Here is a 21,047-nt window from a genome sequence, read left to right on the forward strand (position 1 = left end):
GCTGACAAGTTCAGTGTTTTTTTTTGCTACATCATACGCAATTACCATTACTGAGTCTGAGGCAGACAGAGAGCTATTCCATGCAGGCAAAGTCATGTATGTAATTAAATTTTTTTTATTCTACGCAGGAACAATTGTCAGTATAAGTGCATTTTTTTTTTCTTTAATAATTATTGATTTACTGCATTATGGTTTATTATCAGTGTCAAGTAAACAAGGTGCTTTATTTATTTTTTTTTTTTCAGAAAGACCTGAGTAACTGCTTTTCCCCTTTCATTGTAGGTGGCATGGTTTAAAAAGCATTAATTGCTCTCGAGGAGGAATCAATGATGTATTATTGCTAGTAACACGTGAGTCACCAAATGAAACTCCAGTGTTTTGCTTACATGTGTTTTTATCAATACTTCTTGTGTACAATCAACATGCTGTCTTGAGCGAAATCATTGGATTTTCACACTTTGAAAAAAAAAATGCTGGAAAAAAAGGATTAAATTTATGTGATTTACATAACTTCTGGAATTTAGATAAAGAAACTGCAGAGTGTACGAGAAAAAAAATTTGAGTACCGCTGGTGTGCTTTTTTTCGCAGATAATGGACAACTGCCATGTGACCCGTGTGACCTGAAGATTGACCAATGGCTGCTACTGCTGGAGTTCAAGGGAGATCACCTGTGATGGCCAGCAGTGTTTGTCAAACAATCACAGTAAGTTCATTTGCTGTATGTAAAGTGTCAATTATGAGATGCTAAATACAACAAAATGAGAAAAAAAACAAAAAGTTGATCCCATAAAAATCGTTCAAGAAATAGCTAAATTATTTGAAGCATCAGGTCATTTTTTTTTATTTCAAGAGAATCATTGCATTTGCCCCATTGTTGATGCACTTATCAGTTTATGTGCAGTAGTGCATATAGAAACTGGGTATCATATTGAAGTTTGATATTTGAATTACATGCAAGGAAGGTTTGTTACGCTGTAAAAAAGAAATCAAGATTACTCATGGACGTGGTGCAATAAATTATTTATCACATGCACAGTAAAGCGTGTCATTCAGATTTTCTCAGTTTCCACAACACGTTGTATGGGAATTCATGATCTTTTCAGCTAAAACTTAAGTTTCGTATGAAAGTTCATGATAAAATTTGATAAAGTTGCATCATCTTAAGACATTTGAAGGGATTTGGAGGGTTTGTAATTCACTTGTGGGAAATTCTGCACGTGAGCATGCAACAGTGATTGTTTCTCATTCATGGTGATTTGAAATTTTGGTGATTCATATATCAACAAGAATTGGTTTCAGGAGTAATGAAAGATTAGTCCTAGGAATGTGTGGAACTAATTTAAAAGTTTGACAGTTTTACTGAGTTTTTATAAACAGCCCTACTGATATTTGTACATGTATTAGCATCTTCGTTATGCAAGGTCAAAGTATGTGTGTATATAGTATGTAGTACCGAAATAATTATACATTTGATGTCTGTATTTGCAATTGATGCTAAATAAACTACTATCTGAATAATCATTAACATGCCCCATATAAAAAAAAGAGAGAAAAATGAGTTAAATACTAGTATGTTAGAAGCAGTTCTAACCAATAAAAAGAATGAAAAAAAAAAACCCAAAGGAGTAAGTAAGAAACAAAAGAAAAATAAAACTTACAAGCCCAAACCAAACCTATTTGATATACTTTTAAATTTGTGTAGTATTAAGAGTAGTAGTTTGAAAGGTTTGGAGGAAAATGGTTTGTCACTGGGAGTCAGTAATTTCCCCTTAATTACTGACAAGAGGATAACAGAGGAATTGCAGAAATATTGATAAACTGTTTGAGCGAAGATTTTCGTACAGGAAAGTTAATGAAACCTCCCCTCATTGTCATGCATAGTCTGTCAGTACTTGATGTGATGAAATGGCAACTGTTTGAAAGTGAAATCGGAGATGGGGAGCTGATGTAGGCTCTGTCCATAGATTGGGAATGTCAACTAATTCTTGGTTTTCATTGATTACATTTTCCCTCATTGGCTGTTTTGCTAGGCACCTTAATTTCTTTGCATTTTAATTTTCCTCGATCTTGCTTGCGATTTTATCAATCTTTTCTTTCTTGTCAGAAGCACGTGTATCTGTAGAAAAAAGATAAAATCTTGGGAGTGAAATTGATTAAGGTGAAAAAGCCAAATGTCAGTTAGGGGAAGTTTAGTCAGTTTAAATTCTAATTTTCTTTCTTAGCTATCACTGATCAATCAAAAAGAAACGGAATTAACTTGTCAGTATTTTGTTTTGTTTCAACAAATTCCAATAGCTCAAATGAAAAAAAGAAAGCTATGCACAGAGAAGGTTTATTTAAGCAATCAGCCTTCTCAGAAAGTATTTAACTTGTATTTGAGACTGCATATACATATATATACTATTATGATAATGTTGTTTACATGTATTAGCTTGGAAAATAATTATAAACTATTGATGGCCCAATTATGATTTTTTTTTTTATTTGTTGGAAATGAAAAAGATTGTGTGAACTCATTAATTTGATGCGATTAGAAAATTAAACTATTCAAAGGATTAACTGGATTACAAGTAATTAACGCAAAGTACTTCCTTATTTTATGGAAAGAAACAAACACCTATTGTTGACAAAGGATTTGTTATTGAATTATTTCTGTGTTGGTCTCTGTTATCAATCAGAGCTTCAGGCAATATACAACATATTTTTGTATTGATCTTTTTTTTTCTGGGGAAAAAAAATTGTCATCTGCAATATGGATGTCCCCTTCAATGGCCATGTAGGAAAGAATTATAGGTTGGCCTGGGGGAATATCATGTAATTATAACTAAGTCTTCCTACTTGGTTGCAGAGTGTGATTATAGAACAAGATTTAGAATACATTAAAAGAAGGAAGTTTGTAAAATAAATTTGAAGTTTGCATTAAATATTTAAAGAGCATTTTAAAGAAATTTTATGTAGGGAAAAGCAGTAATTTGTTAACTATTAATTATTATGATATTGTTAGAAATATCTTTTTTAAATTCTGCATTGCATTCTTTTTATCACAAACAGTAAAAATGCAAATTATGGCCCCACCAGCATTTTATACAAACATAATAATAGAAGAGTGATTAAAAACTTTATCCCCCCCCCCCCCAAATGATGCAATACTAAATTTGTGGAGGGGTTGATAATCTTAAGGTTAAATATATAATTATATACAATACTATAAGTATGCAAACTAAGGGTTTATTTTAATGGCATATGCACATTTAGCCTTAGTACCCTAGAGCATTATTTTGCTTTGATAGCCATGTAAGGGAAAGATTAAATGGATGTATCACACAATATGTACACAATATTTAAATTTCCTCAGAGCAACTGAAACCTAGTGAAACATTATACTATTTAAGTTTATGTATTTGTAAAAACTACCGAGATAAGTAAAATTAACTTGTCACATATTGTACCTCATTTCCTATATTGCACAGCGGACAGGAGTAGACGAGCTTTATCAGGGAAGGGTGTTAATAGCTAATTATAAAGCAGATTAGAACTCCTGTCCTACTGTTCTAGCCTTCTGTAGCTCCCTATCTGTGAGAGCGTTAATCTGATTAAATTCTGCCACAGCCAGCAGATCAGCTTTCTAGCAGATTATCTGAAGTGAGGATCCAGCTGTCTTTAACTAGGAGTAATGTTCCAGTCATATTGCACTGTTTGTCCTAAATGTCCATCTTCTGAGGAGTGAGAATTAGATCAAGATGGCTGTAAATCTTCAAAATTTTGTGTTATGTCAGTCTTAAATGGGAAATATTTTTAAGAAGTTTTGTTTAGAAGTCTTCGAAAACATCTGATTTCCTCATTTGTGAATTTTCAAATTTTTTTTTTCTTCAATATTTTTTGAAAAATGGATATGGAGTAGAAACCACAAGAGACTTCACGGTTAATTTATTATTTTGTAGAAGGAAGTAGAATATGAAGGAAAAAATACTTGAACAGTTGCATTAACAATTTCATTGATATTGTAATTAGATGTAAACTCTCTGTGAATGGGGCCATTGATAAAGTTTGATGGTATTGTTTGATGAAATATTTTGTGATGTATTGTATACAGATTTTTTTTTTGTTTGTGTGGTAATTTTAAAATCAGATAATGATTGATTGGATTATTGGGAAAAAAAAGAGGAAGGGTTGATCTGTTTAGATTCTACTGGATTATAAAATATGATTTCAAAATATATACAGTGATATTGTAAATACAGAGGATGATTAAGATGTGTCATGCTATAATAGTATCTAATTACGTCACTGACAGGGGGACATGTCCCCTTCATCAATTTCCTTCACTGCATCCTGTTGTCATATATTAAAGGAACTACGCAATAAAAGCCTTTGAAATAAAATACAATCTTCAGGTTATGAGGTCTGAGTGGTACTCTTTCCACACAAGCACATGTAATAATATTGAAGATAAGTTTTAGGTATAGGAGATGTGAAGGGGAGGGGATAAGTAATTTAAATAATCTTAGAAAAAGGTGTTGGGATGGCACTCATGGTGGGAAAGGTTTGCAGTTCATTTATAAACCCAAAGATTTTTTTTTCCCCATCACATTGCATCATGCAGTGCCCAGAGGATTCTCTGAGTTAGAAAATGAGATGATGCATTAGTGATAAGTCATGAAAGGCACACCGAACTTTAATAAATTAAGTGATAAATATGAAAATGAGTTCGTTATGTACAAGTAAATTTCCACAAGCAAAAAATATATTTACAGACTTGTGAAAAAAATTGGATCTTCAGAATATTCAACAGTTAAAAAGATATGCATTGTTAATTAATGCTAAAAGACTGATTAAATCCTGCAGTCATTTGTAGAAATGTATTGCTTTTCTCAAACATTTTCATTGCAGCTTTAACATAAAATGTAGCAATTATCATTTAGATATTTCCATTTGATTGAAGAACAAAAAGAAACAAATGTGAAAATCAACTTGTTTAAAAGCATAGCATTGTGATAAAAACAAGAAAGATATTGATGTTGCAATAAAGGTCAAGAGCTTTCCTATTGATGTTTCTTTTTATGGTAATAGTTTTTTCCTGCTCTCTTTGGACATCACTTTTTCTGTCACTTTTAACTTATTTATGGGGTTTATCAATTGTTTCATACACCAATCAGCATGGTATGATATTTTTTGGAAGAGAGAGAGAGAGATTAAAACAATGTGAGTCATTGACTTGATGCCATGAGTTGATCTACTTAATTTCTTTAAAACAAAATTTACCTTATCTGTCAAAATTATTCAGATAGATATCAATTTTTGTCATATGTGTAACTGTTGCCCTGCAGGAAATTGGACTGAACCCCTGGGCATGTCACCCTAGGGGGCAGAGGTCAAATTATGTGGTCTACTTATTAAATAGGTACTAATTCCACTTAGAAGTGTCAGGGGTAGAAAGGTGTTAATTTTGTCCAGGTCCCCTCACAGTCTTTGTGGGTGTCCACAGGCTAGGGTAGAATTATACTGCATTATAAACAATATCCAGCTAGCATAAACACGTTAAAAGGTTGGAATATGTTTATAGAAAGATGATGTTTTGATAATGATTGTCAGTCAATGCCAATTAGAGAAAATTAAATGTGAAATGGAAGTAATTAGCCAGTGTGTTTGTTTTTATAAATTTTACAGACCTATTATAGAAGTTTCTTTTACAATTAATTTCTCAGATATTTAGTAAACATACTTATTTCTATGTTTAATTATAAGAAAACATGAACGCAGAATATTTACATTATTATTGAACAAGGAGAGAGGAGTGTTAAAATGTTTGCAAAGTTAGACAACTCTTGCTGATCTCTGTGTCTGAGAAGTTACAGTAGGTAACTTCTCTTGTATTTCTGGACAGAAAATATCTTGTGTTCCATAAATAGGGCTTTCAGGATTAAGATGATATTCTTTTTATTTGTTAAGTAGGCATATTTCAAAGGATTCAAAAGATAGAAATCACAAACCCAAATTTTGGATTGGGTTGATTTGATTTGATTTTGATTAAAACCCAAAGTTTTAACTTTGAATTTTCAAAGCTTTTTCAATGCAACCAAGTAAAGGTGAAATTTCATATGTGGCAGAGACATTTTATGCTTATAGCCTTTTGCAGAAATAAATTTGCTTTTGCTAGTTAAAAGTAAGCAAGTAATTAAGGTACATATCCAGTCTATATTGGAGAAATGATACCATTTCTAATATCATTCTAAAGACTTGGTTAATACATTGACTAGAAATATTGAAATCAACAACTGACATCATCAGTAAACAGAAAATATTTCGTAAGCTGCTACTGGGTATTGAGAGGTTGTGGCAAAGTTCATTTTCCGACTTTGCTTTACTTGCATTGGTCAATATATTTATAAGCTACGAAATATTCTCTTCTCATTCAGCCATGGCCAGAATGGGGAGGATCATACATTTTGGTCATGGTTAGCGATGATGATCCAGTTGATACTTCACTATATAAACACATAACTTTGTTTTAAACAGGTCCTATTGGCTGTTGACATGTTTTAAAGTACAGTTTTTCAAATTCACGATTTCTGTCAGGGGGTGGGGTTCAGACCAACATGGTGAATTTGTATATTGCATGTAGGTGGCTAATGCTAATATTACTTATTAGATTTTTTCACTTGCTCGACATAGAAATACAGATGGCAGTCACATGTCACGTTTAAACCAATGAGTGTGTGACATTTCAAGCCGAGTGAAAATAATATGTGGTGGGGAGTATGGGGAAATACTCTTGATACTTGGGTGACTTTCAGGGCCCATGAGACACTTGTTAAATGATAAATGAAGTAGAAATGCAGTGTAACTGTGAAGATCCCCATATTTGGACATCACTGCAGCAATGGAGATAAATTGCTTTCATCCCAAGAAATGATCTTTATTTATGGGTTTATCTCGAGGGTTTCACAGTAATACGACAAGCCTTCTGTGAAAGACATCATGACATGCAATGATCTAAATTATTAATACCATGTCACACAACAGCAAATTAGACAGTCCAAGAGAAAAAAAAAACCGTAAAGCAGATGGCAAACTGTCATCATGGAGCACTCCATAAACACTTTTGCAGAAACTGGACCAAAATCAATTGTCCAATTCCTTGATGTTTTTGGAGAAAGAAGTTTGCTGATTGTAGCAGAGTTCCAGTGCAGCAACAGCAAATATGGCTCTTGCCATCAAAGGGGGTAGTCAATTCTAGACGCTTAATCATCATTATTTTAGTGACTGTTTTGGTTTAATAAAAATGACGCTGACTCATGGAGTGACAAAAGCAATGAACTTTTAAGGAGGGATATAATTATTTTTTGTAGCTTAGGTTTTCAATGTCTTCTCTATGATAAAGAAAACTTTTTGTGCTGAATTCTTGATTTAGCTAAACAGAGTTATAATTATTTGCAGTTTCTGTTCATTTTCTTCGCAGAGGTTGCACATACTGAAATGAAATTTGGTATACAGATTTATCATAAGAATGTCTAGGTCAAATTTTGTTTTGGGTACAATCGAGCAATTTTTGACCGAGTTATGCCCCATGGACTTAGGAAAATTCCAATTATTTGCAGTTTCTGTTCATTTTCTTAGCAGCGGTTGCACATACTGGAATGAAATTTGGTATACAGAATTATCATAAGAATATCTAGGTCAAATTTCGTTTTTGGTTTGATCGAGCAATTTTTGACCGAGTTATGCCCCTTGGACTTAGGAGAATTCCAAATATTTGCAATTTCCGTTCATTTTCTTTGCAGAGGTTGCACATACTGAAATGAAATTTGGTATTATATAAATATTGCATGTACAGTGGCGCCTCGTTAATCCGGACGCCTCCGTCCCCAACGAAATCGTCCGGATAAATGAATCGTCCGGATAAGTGAATCATCTCTTAAAAGACCCTCTCAAAGCACGTGCATATGCACATAGTGGTATCAAGTGTGAAGGGAGAAAATACCTTATTTTACCTTGATTTATTGATTTTATTTTTTCAGTTTTTAAAGAAATAATATTTTTTTTTAAAAATTTAAATGTGATTTACACGATGAAAAATGAATAGCAATTTTATATTGCAACTTCCCTTTTTAACACAGGAAACTTAACTTGTCTCCTATTTGACGTGGGCTGACCAAATTTTGATCTGCTACTATTATATATCGGCAATTTTTTAATTATTCAAGCTCATAAATGACTAACCGCATCTACATTAATTGGAAAGTAAAAAACTGAACACAGAAAGCTAACGCAGACACGCATAATCAGTGTACGTATTGTAAACATTCAACGTAAACAACAGCCATATTCAGGATTATCAATATTATTCTACAAACTCTAACATGTCTAAGTTATATACTTTGAAAAAACTTGATCGGTATTTATAATTAACGCCAGTTACGTATTTCTTTTCTAAAGTTATGTTCGTTTATAGACTGTAGTGCAATAAATAGAAAGATATTTTCTTGAATTATATATCCTTATAAATTGTCTTATGAAAAGAAAAAAAGCATTTCAAATATATGTACGTTTTGAGAAATGGAAAATCGCATTTTGTTTAACTTATACGCAGCTCAAGACCACAACAAAATCTCTTGATTTATTTTTATTTTATTTACAACTCTCCAAAATTCTCATAAATTGTTATACCGTTAGCAATTATATTCTGAAAGTATTTATATTTAAAAAATGGACAATATAAGCTAAATTCTTCGAGCTCCATAATATAATAGACGCCTGTTTTATTTGGGGTAAACACACGCTAATTATAGACGCTATTGTTTGGAGGTCACAGGTAAACGTCTTCAATCTTACTTCACGGACAATGTTTTTACAACAATTATCACTACTGCAAGATAGGTGTGAAAAAGTCGTTCCTTGAAAAAGTATCGTCCGGATAAACGAGTCATTTTTCAATGAAATATTACGTTTTGTAGTAGAAATTGACCGCCCGGATCCAGAACGCGAATTTCCGGATTAATGAGACAAAATAAGGAGGAAAAAATCGGTTCCCAAAAAATATCGTCCGGAAGGTGAAGCGTCCGGATTATTGGCGTCCGGATTACCGCGGCGCCACTGTAGTTGAGTGTAACATTGAAAATTTTCACCACAAGAAAACCATTGTCAACCGAGGCACAGCCAAGGTTGACAATGGTTTTCGAGGGGTGAAAATTTTCAATGTTACACTCAACTACATGCAACATTTATCTAAGGAATAACTGTCTAATTTTTTGGTTTCATGATGTGATCAATCGATTGGCTTGCGTGATAATTTGCGTAAACGCCAAAGGCGTTTATGCATGAAATTATCATGCAAGCCAATCGATTGATCATCGACATGAAACCAAAAAATCTGACAGTTATTCCTTATATTTACATGCTCTTGATTCTGCAAATTCACGTGCTACAAGCCCCGCTTCTGTCTCTATTTGTCCCGCCCCGCACGTGATTTTTTTTCACCACGCCTATCGATGAACCAGTAAATTTATGTAGAAATAAAGTATTTTTACGATTTGAAATTTTATCTCGGAAAAAGACATTTGAAATGTAAATATTATATTATACTGAATGTTTTATACAAATCCCGTCATCAAGCAATGTTAACTGTTGCTACGCTGGAGGACTTGGCTTCATTATTCAGCGGGTAATAGTGTTTTTTAACAAATGTTTCTTGACAAATCAGATTCAACTAATTTACCTGAAAGTATAATATACAGAATTATCATAAGAATATCTAGGTCAAGTTCCATTTTGGGTACGATCGAGCAATTTTTGACAAGAGTTATGCCCCGTGGACTTAGGAAAATTCAATTTTTTTTGGGGGGGGGGGGCATAAGTGTTTCACAAACATCTCTTGTTTTCAATTTATGAACCCTGTCATGAAGTTAGGGCTTAATTGTGGATCAAATTTTACTTACAATCTTTAAAAAATTTTCTTCACCAAAACAGCAGGGATTGTCAACCGCATGTAGCATTGGTTAGAATTGAAGTTAACAGAGTTGATCTTTAGGGTTGTGATTTCAAATCTACTGCAGGATGCGAAGACCTGTTGTTTGAATGAGAAGTTATAAATCAAGGTCCCGTGTCACAGTAGGTGGTGGGACAAAAAAGATTTCTTGCTGAGTTCAGGTTGCAGCCCTCCATTCCCATTGGTGGCTTCCCAACATGAGGGATGAATTCTCAAAGAAACATAAAGCAGACAAACAAACAGAATAGCAAAGCCATGTTACTCATGTTGACATTAAAGCATCCCCAGGTTTTACAGATTCAGTTCCAAGTCATGATCTCATTGAAGCTAGGGAGGGGTCAAAAATCATCTGAGGCGAAATTTTTCATGAGAGTAGATACGGGAATATGGGGAAAATATCTTCTGGGCCAAGGTGCCTCAGGTGAGCATTTTGCCCCATGAACATCATGCTTTAACTCCCGATTTGAAATAGTGAAGTTTTGTTCATGTACATGGAAATAAAAAAAAAATGGTTTAAAAAAAAAACAAAGGAATAATGCATCTATATGCACAAAAACAATTTGTTTTGCCATTGGTGTTGATGGTATTTGATTGGCTTTTGAAGACTTTTATCTGTAGCAGACATCTTTTTATGTTATGTCTGCTTTTGAGAAAATGACAGTAATGAAAGTAAAATGTCTCTTTGAGATCTTTTATGGTCTCATCTGTACTACTGGTCAATTCTATTTTCAAAGGTCTTGTTCCAAACACAAAGTTTTTAGATGCAAAATTGATGGAAGAATTGCTTTCCAGTTGCACTCATATACCAGGAATGGAAATCAAAGTATCGACTGATATTGTTTCAAATTTTACAGTAACTATGATTTATTTGTTTACAAGCTGTTTTTGAAACAATCAAGATCAAGTCTGATTGCAATGTCCTGTTTGGTTTATCAGGGTACCAATCAAGTGCATTTGAACTTCAATCCATTTGATATTTGGAATTTCATGTAAAAATGCTATTGGGTTATATAAATACAGCTGTACTTTGGTACCTCGAACATGGATATCTCAAATACCATGGATATGTCTAAGTGATTTGAAAGTCCCAAGCACTATTTTTTTAAGTATTTTACCCTCAATATTTTGAACCCTTGGATATCTCAAAGTGTTTTCTCGGTCCCATCAAGTTCAAGATAACAAGGTTTGACTGTATATAGTCATCATTAGTTGTTTGTTTAACATCAACTAGGATTCCCCAAAAACCAGTTTTTTGAGGAAATTGATTCATTTTTTCCTTCCATATTGCCAAATCATGCACCCTGTAATCATTCTATCTTGAATATTCTATCTGTGAAAACAAACCATTCCAAAATGGTGAATAATTTATGGCTGGAATAAATTCCCTGGGAGAGATTTCTGTTTCCTTTTTATGTGCAATTAAGACAGTGTTCGCCTAGTTTTCTTGTAAGCTTTTCTCCTTGTTTGGAGTACAATTCTTCAGGGAGAAATAATATGCGGGGTGAGAAACCCCTATATGTTCATCAATCTCAGCCAGTCTGTCAGATAAGAACAGTATAAAATATAGGGCTTACTGACAAGATTTTTTTTGTCTATAAAAAGGAGGGGAAAAGTATAAGGAATGATGACTTGAGTATTAAGAAAGCATGAATCAGAAAGTGTCCCAAAAAAGTAGGGGAGTTCCAATTTTGATGATTTTGGGTTCCTTGGATCAAACCAAGACATTCTCTTTAAGTGGAAAGAGCCAACCTAGATCTGTAAATTACATTTAGTATTCCATTTTTAATCAGATCTCATAAATTATTCTTCACCAAGCCCCCAAAAGGTTTGGAGTGCTGTACTTCTGTAGTGGCATACATACTGTAGCAATTATAGAATACGGTTCCATATAAAGGGAAACTCATTTAGATCGAAGGCTAGATCAATCATAATCTGTTTTGTGTATTACTGTGTTTAAGAAGTTACCTCTTTTCTTGTGAGGATAATTCCTCAGTTGTTGCTTTTAAGGTTATTGATCTTGTATTTCATCCATGGTGTGCTCACGATTTCATTTGCATGTCATCTTCTAATCCCCGGCCTGTAGACTGTGTTCTGTAAGCCACACCATCAAGTCTGCTGATTATTTACAGAAAAAAATGTTGTTTAAACATTCAAACAACTGTTGAAATCACCAGGAAAGTCTTGACTGGAACAATGTTGGAGTCAAGTAATTGGTGAAGTCACCTCAGTTGCCAGTCAGTTTTATTGTAAGCGTAAGACATTACTGTATACAGGGAAATTTTTGCCCCTTGTTATTTTCACCCTTTCAAACTTGCAAGCAATTTTGCCCCATTTGAAAGTTTTGTTTAATAAATTACACTGTATTCTTTAAATTTGTCCCGTTTTAAATTTGCCCACCTATTAGTAGGGTGAAGGGGGTGAAAATGAAACGGGGGCAAAAATTTCCCTGTATACAGTATGTCCCAGCACTTATTTACTTTGTGCTGCACAAAAAAGTTCTCAAAACCTAGTACCACTATCAAACAGTTGAATGAAAGTATATGAAACTCTTTAGGGTGGAAAAATCATATTGGAGTTTCATAATTTACATTGATTTAAGTTTATTACATGACCGCTTGAGGCTTGGGTGGGGTCACAATATGGTTTCAAAAGTTAACATATGAATATAGAAGGATCTTCAAAAATCTTTTCTGAACAAGGCTGTAATTATTTTTGGTGACTTGGGTGATGTTTGCAACACATTTGTTTGTATCTTTGACCACTCATATTTCGAGTGCTTCAATTTACTGATAAATTACAAATACTGCTTGAAGTATGATTGTAATCCAGTGATGAAACTACCTTTTTATGTATCAATATGTCAAACGAGGCATATGATGTGAAATGCACTGAATTAATGACTGTTGATAAAAGTGGTCTTTTAAGTTTAAAATTTCTTTGAAAAACAGTTTGTAGATCTGATACAGAAATTTTTAAGTTTCAAAACAGCAGTGATTGAAGAGTTCAGTTTGTAACATTTTGTGCCACTTTCCTTTAGCATCTGTTGATCAGTCCTCAGAATCAACAGAAGTTTAGCACTATCAGATGTCATCAAGGTCAGAAGTGTAACCATTGTCTCCAATATCAGCTGTTAGCAAATTAGCAGAGCTATAATTCTGACGATTACTAGAAGTAAGGGTCAGTAGAGCTCCAGTTTTGTAAAGTTTTAACAGACCTGCAGATCAGTAGAACTACAACTTGCTCAAATACATGTAGCCATAGAATTTAATACAGCTACATGTCTGTAAAATAAATTGAAGTTCAGTGAAGCTACATGTCATAGACCATTGCCAGCCATATCTGTCAGTTTTATTTTCATCATCAGAATTAGTAAAGCTACAGTTCTGACTATATGTAGGTGATAGAACTAGGATTTTGTACTGATGTCTTCTCATACATGCCAACTTTTGGAAATTCCCATGGGGGATTTTGGGCGTGACGCCAATTTTCAAAGCTCTAAATTCGCGACATTTTGTCGTGAAAATAAATGCTTATCCCATTTTTTTTAAAATTTATAATATTGATATCACTTATTAGACAGCTTAACTGCTTAAGGATAAATAACACAAACAAAATATTTCCTTCCAAAAATTCAAGTATCATAATTTTCTTAAATAGTTGCCTTTCTCACTGAAGAAGTGATATCTGTTTAGGTAAACAACATTATGTTTCACCAAGACACATAAATTGGTGAAAAATTGGAAAATGTACAACTTTCAGTTCAATAAATTTTTTTCCAAAGTTTTTGAAATATACATGTAAAATGTGTGAGGTTTTGTTACTATAAAGTTTCTGGGAAACATTTGTAAGATTCTTTATTAATTAAACATTTTACACAATTAGAATTTAGACATTATATTGAAAGAAAGATTGAAAAATTGCAATGCATTTTGCATGTGTGAGGGTGGGGGGGGGGGGGGGGGAGAAATAAGATGATTTATTTGTGTTACATGTATGTACCTTTAAATATGTGCCATTTTATTTGCTATGATTTATTTAATTTTATCTGCACACAAAAAACGATTTGAGTAAATAAATTTACTCTTAAGATCATCAATTATTTATCACAAAGATATCCCCTATCCTACACAAATATTTCAAAATTGTTAGAGTCATGATGAACTTTTGTAGTCTTGGGAGTGCCATGTGGGCATCTCCTTGTCATTACATATACCAAAGAAATACAATGACAAGATTACATGTACCTTTGGGAGAGGGGAGGGAGAAGAAGTTCAGTGTATTTGACATGAGACTTTGTTGTTTTATCTTAATTATTTTCATCTTATTATTTTAATCGGTAAACTTTACAATATTTTCATTATAAGCAAATAAAATCAGCAGCTATGCTTTGTAGTTTTCTACGTACGTTTTTAAAAAATGATGGACATGTATTCCTTTTATCGTTTGTTTATCATGTCATCAGAGTTCCCGAAACTAGTCCAAAATCTGTCGGACAATTGTCCTGTAAATATTCAAATTTGTAAAATTTACCGGACATTAATATTTTAGATAAAATAAAAAAATATACATGAAAGTGATGAAAAACAGTTAAAAAATTTTCAAGCTAATTTATTCCCTTTTTCCCTTTCTCTTTCCTATTCAGATTGTCATAATTGCTGCTGTAGTCTATGATTAGGAATTAAGACGTACCTTAGGGCAAATGCCCTTTGTAAATCATCTGTAACATTCTTTTAAATTACTTCATTATTAAATTTTATTATGAATCAAAAATGAAAAATACGTCACATTTACAGTGTCAGGTCCTGGTTAATCACATAGAAGAGATTTACTGATTGATGGCGTTTTTCTCATAGTTACTTGTTCCTGTCGCTGGCGTCCACTTTGTAACTCTAATTCATTAAAATATTTTTCTATAACCCTTTGTGTGCGGGTACCCAATATATACTATAATGGGTTTGACGCTTACTTGCGGAGACCAGCGCTTTGTTGTATAAAATTATTATATTCAGTGGTTGACTGTTTAGAATGTATTATACAACCACAGTAGTGAAAAACAGATAATAATAATGTGAAAATATGCAAATTAATCTTGAAATGATGATTTAAAGTGAAGTTGTCATTTTATAACATTTCAAGTCAGCCCATTATTTTTAGAAACAGGAAAAACGCGCCTGTAATAAATGTTAACTAATACATAGAAAAAATCTAAAAGTTATTTAATATTAATAATTCCAATAGATTATTTTTTAGAGAAAATCATTGTTTCTATGATCTGTCCTCAAGATAATGTTGAGCAACATAGTTTTGTCCTGTTAAAGCACTGTCCTCAAAATTTGCAGAGTCTACAATTCATTGCTTAATATATAATCCTCAGATTCCTTTAGATCTGTAAAGCATACTTGGACTTCAACTTGCACTGACAAAATTGTACCAAAAATCAACCCTGTTTGTAAAGTATATTAGAAGCAGTTGTCATGCTGATCAGAGCTATTGAATCCTCCATTAAAAATAATTCTGAAGTTAAAAGAACTTGCTTCCTGATACAGACTTTTAGTTAAAATAAGCAAAGGAAGAACCTTATTATTATATAGATATTGGAATATTTTGATCACAATCATCAAAGTGTGTAGATCAAGTTACCTAAAGAATGCAAGAATTCTGGCCTGTGGGTACAGGTGATAGCGAAAAGTACAAATTCTGTCTGGTCTTCTAGGGTTAAAGGGAAGCATTAAAGACACTATTTTGATCAATACTGTAAATTATGGCAGGAGGTCTTATCATATGCCATTTGTGAATATTTCATAAAGTTTAATCTTGTGTTTTTTTATGGCCTGTATCAGTAATACAGTTATGATGCAACGCGCTTTTATCTGAATTTGTTATTAAGCTTTTCCAAGAATGCATTAAACTGGGTATTTAGTCAATATAGTATTCTTTTCCTTCATCGTATCCTGGGCTATATACAGTGGTATAATCAACCAATGATAAAATTGAAAAATTACCAAGCTTTTATCATTAAAGCTGACCTTTAACAAAAGATAATTTTTTTTGTCGCATAAAAAAAATCAATCGTAAAATTATTTGAATTAGTTAACTACACATTATGAGTTGAATCCAAACATCAAAGAAATGTAGAGGAAATTCCTGAAAGACCATGATCACAATGGAGTCTTGATGTTTTACATGCACTCAAAATGCAATTTATAATCTCAAACAAATCAATATTTGACCTGTCCATTTTGAAAAAGTAATGTTTGTTCTGATGGGTGATAAATGAGTATATGGATAAAAAAAATGTTTTGAGCTAAGTATTGATGTTGTGTCTTTACTACAGGCATTGACTTGATGTAAAGGAATCTATAGCTAAGACCCCTTACAAAATACACTGATGATCAATTAAGGTGATTGATTTGACCTTGATGAAATCTTCTCTCCTCTCCTGGGTATATCTATTTATGAGCCAAAACATGTACACCTTGTTTAATCAAAAAAGTTTAATTGGATATACAAAATATTAGATATTAATTTGCTCTTGTATTTGTTCACTATATATGCATGTCATAGACTGTGCACTTTAATAAAGATATTCAAATGAATTTTTGTGAAAAATTAAGAAGCCCTTTATACCGAAATTGTAATCCTTCATAAGAAAGGGAAAATAAAAAGTCGTTCTTGTTTGAATATGGGCTACTATATGTTTATGTATATAGAAATAATGATTAATCTTTATCAGCGTTTGTTAATTAAAGAGAGAGCTAATCTTTGTTATTTAGAGTTGGACCAGTGCAATTTGACTAAATGGTGTTATTGACAGAAGAACGATGCCTCTCGGGACAATGACGTAATGTCCTCCCTGCCATATTCCTGATCAATATTTTGCGTAATTATAATTGACAGAATATGATACTAATATTCATCTAAATAGTCATAAGTCTTGTACATCAGCCTCATTTGAATATTATGAACCAGTGATAGATTTTGGAGTGAGGTACTGTCTGATAAATCTTGGAAACTTTGATTTAGTCGGGGTCTTTTTATTTGATCGATCATAACGTGACCATTAATGTGATATGAGCTCAGGGTAAAATAGATTCTTTGAGTTCATGATTTTTGATATATTTGATTTCTTTTGGTTATGGAAAAAAATCATAATTATTTGCTAAATATGTACTTAAAGGAAGTTACACAGTTATTATTTATTTCATATCGAATGATTCTAAATCTAATAAATGACTTAATTTTTTGGTGAGATGTGTGGGTTCTCTAAAAAGAATTATGAACTTGATTCTGCTTCATCGGAAAGAAATGTATTTTCATTGATTGGGAATAAGAAAGCTTTATAATAAGAGTTTATTTAATAATTTGTATTACTCTTACATTATTATATTCAACAATGCTTGAAAGATTTTTGCCATTGCATTATTCATAAATAAGCATTGAATATTTCAGGAATGGTGCCATTAATAATAACAGTATGTGGAAAATAATGGCACTTAATTTTAGGAATAACTCTATTCATTAAGATGGAACTACAAAAGATTGACAGGTTGTTGAAAAAAACATGTAAAAAACCATTTGATTGTTTGCCATGCTTTCACTCTTTTGTAATGTTGGCTCTAGAACCTTTTTTTTCTTGCAAGAGGAGGAACACCAGAAAAGTCTGAACAAGAGAAACAGAGCTTCAAACAAGAGTGCTAACTAATTAAGCAGAGCAATCTTTGTTTATCATTAAGCATACCACATTTACTGTATCAATTTATTGGCATTTCATTGATTCAAGATCACAGTACAGCTCCTTTCAAATCTACAGGTTTTCTGCAGCTTTTGCGATTATTTATTGGTATGCTGTGGAGAGCGTACCTTATAATGCCGATTGATAATAATTCATGGATTTTTCTCTCTGTCGGGTTTCCTATTGTGATCGGCATTGCATCAGAGTCTGAAATGAAAAAGTTGGACAATATATAGACTGGAATTGCAGAGGGAAATGGTTATGGTGATGGAAAGTTCTAAGGCATGTCATAGAAAAATATGTGGGATGGTCAAGCCATTGATTTCCAATTAAAAAACAATTAGAATGCTATTTCATTTTTCGAACTGCCATCTCAGTGTCAAGGGATTAAAATAGTTGGATATAGATATGTTTTTTTTTCTCTCGACAAAACAATGGTATTGATCCAAAGTTGCTGAGGCTGTCTTTTTTTCTCCGCTGCAGTTTGAAGTTATATAGAAAGCATATTGGATGAAGCTGAGTGAGAACTCAAATAAGCGACTAATACATATGTATGTGGAGATATGCTTCTTTAAAGTGATCGAGGATGAGACAACTGTTAAGTATGATTAATTCGTGGACATGAAAACCTTTTAAAATCAAGGATGGAATGTAAAGTCACAAAATGTTTACTTCTAATGGAAATTAAGCTCATTAGTAAACAGCAAAACCATGTATATCACAAGGATTCAGCAGTTTTGGTTGAATTTAAAACAAAAGATCTAATGGAAGAGAAGTTATTCCAGTATTTAAGAAAAACATTTAAAGTTTAAGGAATATCCGAGACAAAATGTCCCAGAAAACTAAAATTCCTGTGTCAAGGAGTGAACCATCTAAAAGTGGGAAAAGTGGTCCAGTATCCACGTCAGCTGCTAGACGTAATACTCCTGGGAGAACAAGAATGTCAGAAAGGTTCACCACCACATCCTATCAATCTGGAACCACTAGAATGGCTTCCAAAGATGGTGATCCAAAAAGTGCACCCACAACTAAAACTTCCACAGGTTCCAAACAGACTGGAAGTCATTCCAAGGTGACCTCTTCAGGATCTAAACCTGTTGGTGGGAAGGTATCTGGAGGTAAGGTGTCTGGAGGCAAGGTGTCATCTGCATCCAGGATTGACAAATTGTCTCCAATTAGTGATAAATCTCCCACAGAAAGCAAGGCTGATTCTGACCAATCACCAGTGAACGATGATGAAAACTCACCAATGGAGACAGGTGAGAAAGATTTAGTGGTGGATCCAATGTCCACCTCTTTGGTTAAGAAACATGATTCTGGAATAGAATCAGATGGATCCAATATGGATAAAAGTGAAATTTTTATGGAGTCCGATTTTATTGATACCCCTGTTTCAAATTCCTCCCGTGTTAGTAAAATTTGCGAAAGTTTAATAAGTTTTTCAAGCATGGATAGTGGGAATTATGATGGCGTCACTGCCACAGTAGATGATAATTTGGGTTTTGAGGCCACTTTGTCATCTACGTCAGCTTCAGTGTCAACCTCTGCGGAAAGTAAGAGTGATGTGTCTGTGATAAGTGTAGTGGAAATTCCAGGTGGAGATTTGGAGGAACAGTTAAATGAAAAAGTTTCTGTCGATAAAATGCCAACACTTCTCACTGAAGACAAAGTGAGCAAAATTGCCAGTGTGGATGTTCAAATTCAAGGAAAGCTTAAGGTAAAGTATTTTTTCTAAAGATTTTCAGGGAGGGATCGAGATAAATGATTTTTATTGAAAAATTGGTCTTTTAAAACACATTCATGGAACTTATTCAAATGGCTTTGTATAAGCCTAATATAATAAATATTATATCTTTTCTCATATTTTAATGGATTTTTTCCTATCCATCGCATTTAGCAATGGGTTGGCAACAGTTATGATTTTTAGGCCTTCAAGATTCTAGTATTTTTTCTTTAATTCATCCAAAGTGTCGATATTTGTATTTTTTCTTGCACGAGAGGGATTTCATTTTCAGAAATTCTCAACTCGGTATTTAATAATAGTAGAATTAAAGACTAGAAAACCAATGAGGGACCATCCTGTCAAATATAATGATTAAAATATTGCTAATGATATTAAAAAGTATTGATTTTTGAAAATGGAGCCTATTTACAGAGAAAAGAAATGATACCGAAACCCAAACCCGTAACTTAAATGGGGCAATTAAATGATTGTGTCTATTTACTTTTCTCAAGATAGGCCATATTTCAAATATTGATGAAGAATGCAGAAAGCATTTCTGTCATATTTTAAATATCAGTGATACCATTTTGAATTCATTCTAATTATGTGCAATTTTAAAAATTGATGGAAAACGAATCTAGATAAGCTACAGGCATTATAAGGTCAGGTGGGTTAACATGCAGAATAATGACTGTTGGATGCATTAAGAGCTTTTGACTCTTAGCAATTAACTGTTAAAAAAAATAAATAATACATAGACTGAGGATATTTAGTGTTTTGCAATAGGATATAGAATTTATTTCACAAGTGTTACAAGATTTTTTTTTTTTTTTGATTTTCATAAGTTTAAAAAATGAGTGAAAATATTAGGGGGAAAAAACTTGTCTCATATGTGAAATAAAGAGTATTTATCTACTTGGATAATGGGAAGAAGTTATTTAACAGATATCATTGAATATGACTAACTGCTAACTGTTAGGATCAAGTAAAATCTGTGTTATATTTTTTTCTATCCTGAATATATATTTCTTATTTTACGTTAACCTATAACAAAATATGACCTCATTTTATGCCTGAATTTGTGGTAAGTTGTTAAATGTAAAGGTTAATAGATATTATTGAAGCACTGTGACACTGCTACTCCAATATCCTCTCATTCTACTTAAATGAAAAAAAGAAAAGACTATTTTCATATTGATTGGGATGCATACATTGTAAGTTCAAGGATAAAACATTGATTTCTAAATGTCATATGATGCTTTTTTTTGTCTGGGATATTGTAAAACTTTTCTGTGTAAGATCCCTCTAGCATGTCATGTTTTCTGAAGCAGGGATACTTTAGTAGTGGGATTTAAAGCTTCTGCCATTCTGTAATGTTCCATGATTATTTTTTGCAGCATGGTTTGTAATTGGAAGTCAATTATCATTAGCTCATTAGAGAGATAACCTCTTGAGAGCATTACAAGGCATTTGGCTTTAAATTTCATCAGTGAACAGCGAAATCAGCTTAAAAACGATTCCGCTGCAAGGTAGTGCTGGGTGTTACATGGTTCTGTGAATGAAATCGACTGCTTGTGGGAAGGAAATGCCATGTAGTCTCTGAAAA

The 21,047-nt window shown here is 32.9% G+C and overlaps 1 protein-coding gene across 6 annotated transcripts in view; it reads left to right on the plus strand.

The window, feature by feature from the left end:
- Positions 1 to 591: 591 nt before the first annotated feature.
- The window catches only part of LOC133204112 (neuron navigator 3-like), a 160,142-nt gene continuing 139,686 nt past the window's right edge, over positions 592 to 21,047 (plus strand). For 5 of the 6 annotated variants that reach the window (XM_061339866.1, XM_061339869.1, XM_061339870.1 and 2 more), the window contains exon 1: positions 18,548 to 19,435. In XM_061339866.1, coding sequence (XP_061195850.1) covers positions 18,548 to 19,435 — 888 coding nt within the window. Of the gene's footprint in view, positions 705 to 18,547; positions 19,436 to 21,047 lie in introns of those variants that run through there. The other variant, XM_061339873.1, reaches the window with a different exon arrangement.

The sequence above is a fragment of the Saccostrea echinata genome, unplaced genomic scaffold (genome assembly GCF_033153115.1).
Source record: "Saccostrea echinata isolate AGI-Se365-2 ecotype Australia unplaced genomic scaffold, CSIRO_AGI_Sech_v1 ptg000052l, whole genome shotgun sequence".
Taxonomy (NCBI): domain Eukaryota; kingdom Metazoa; phylum Mollusca; class Bivalvia; order Ostreida; family Ostreidae; genus Saccostrea; species Saccostrea echinata.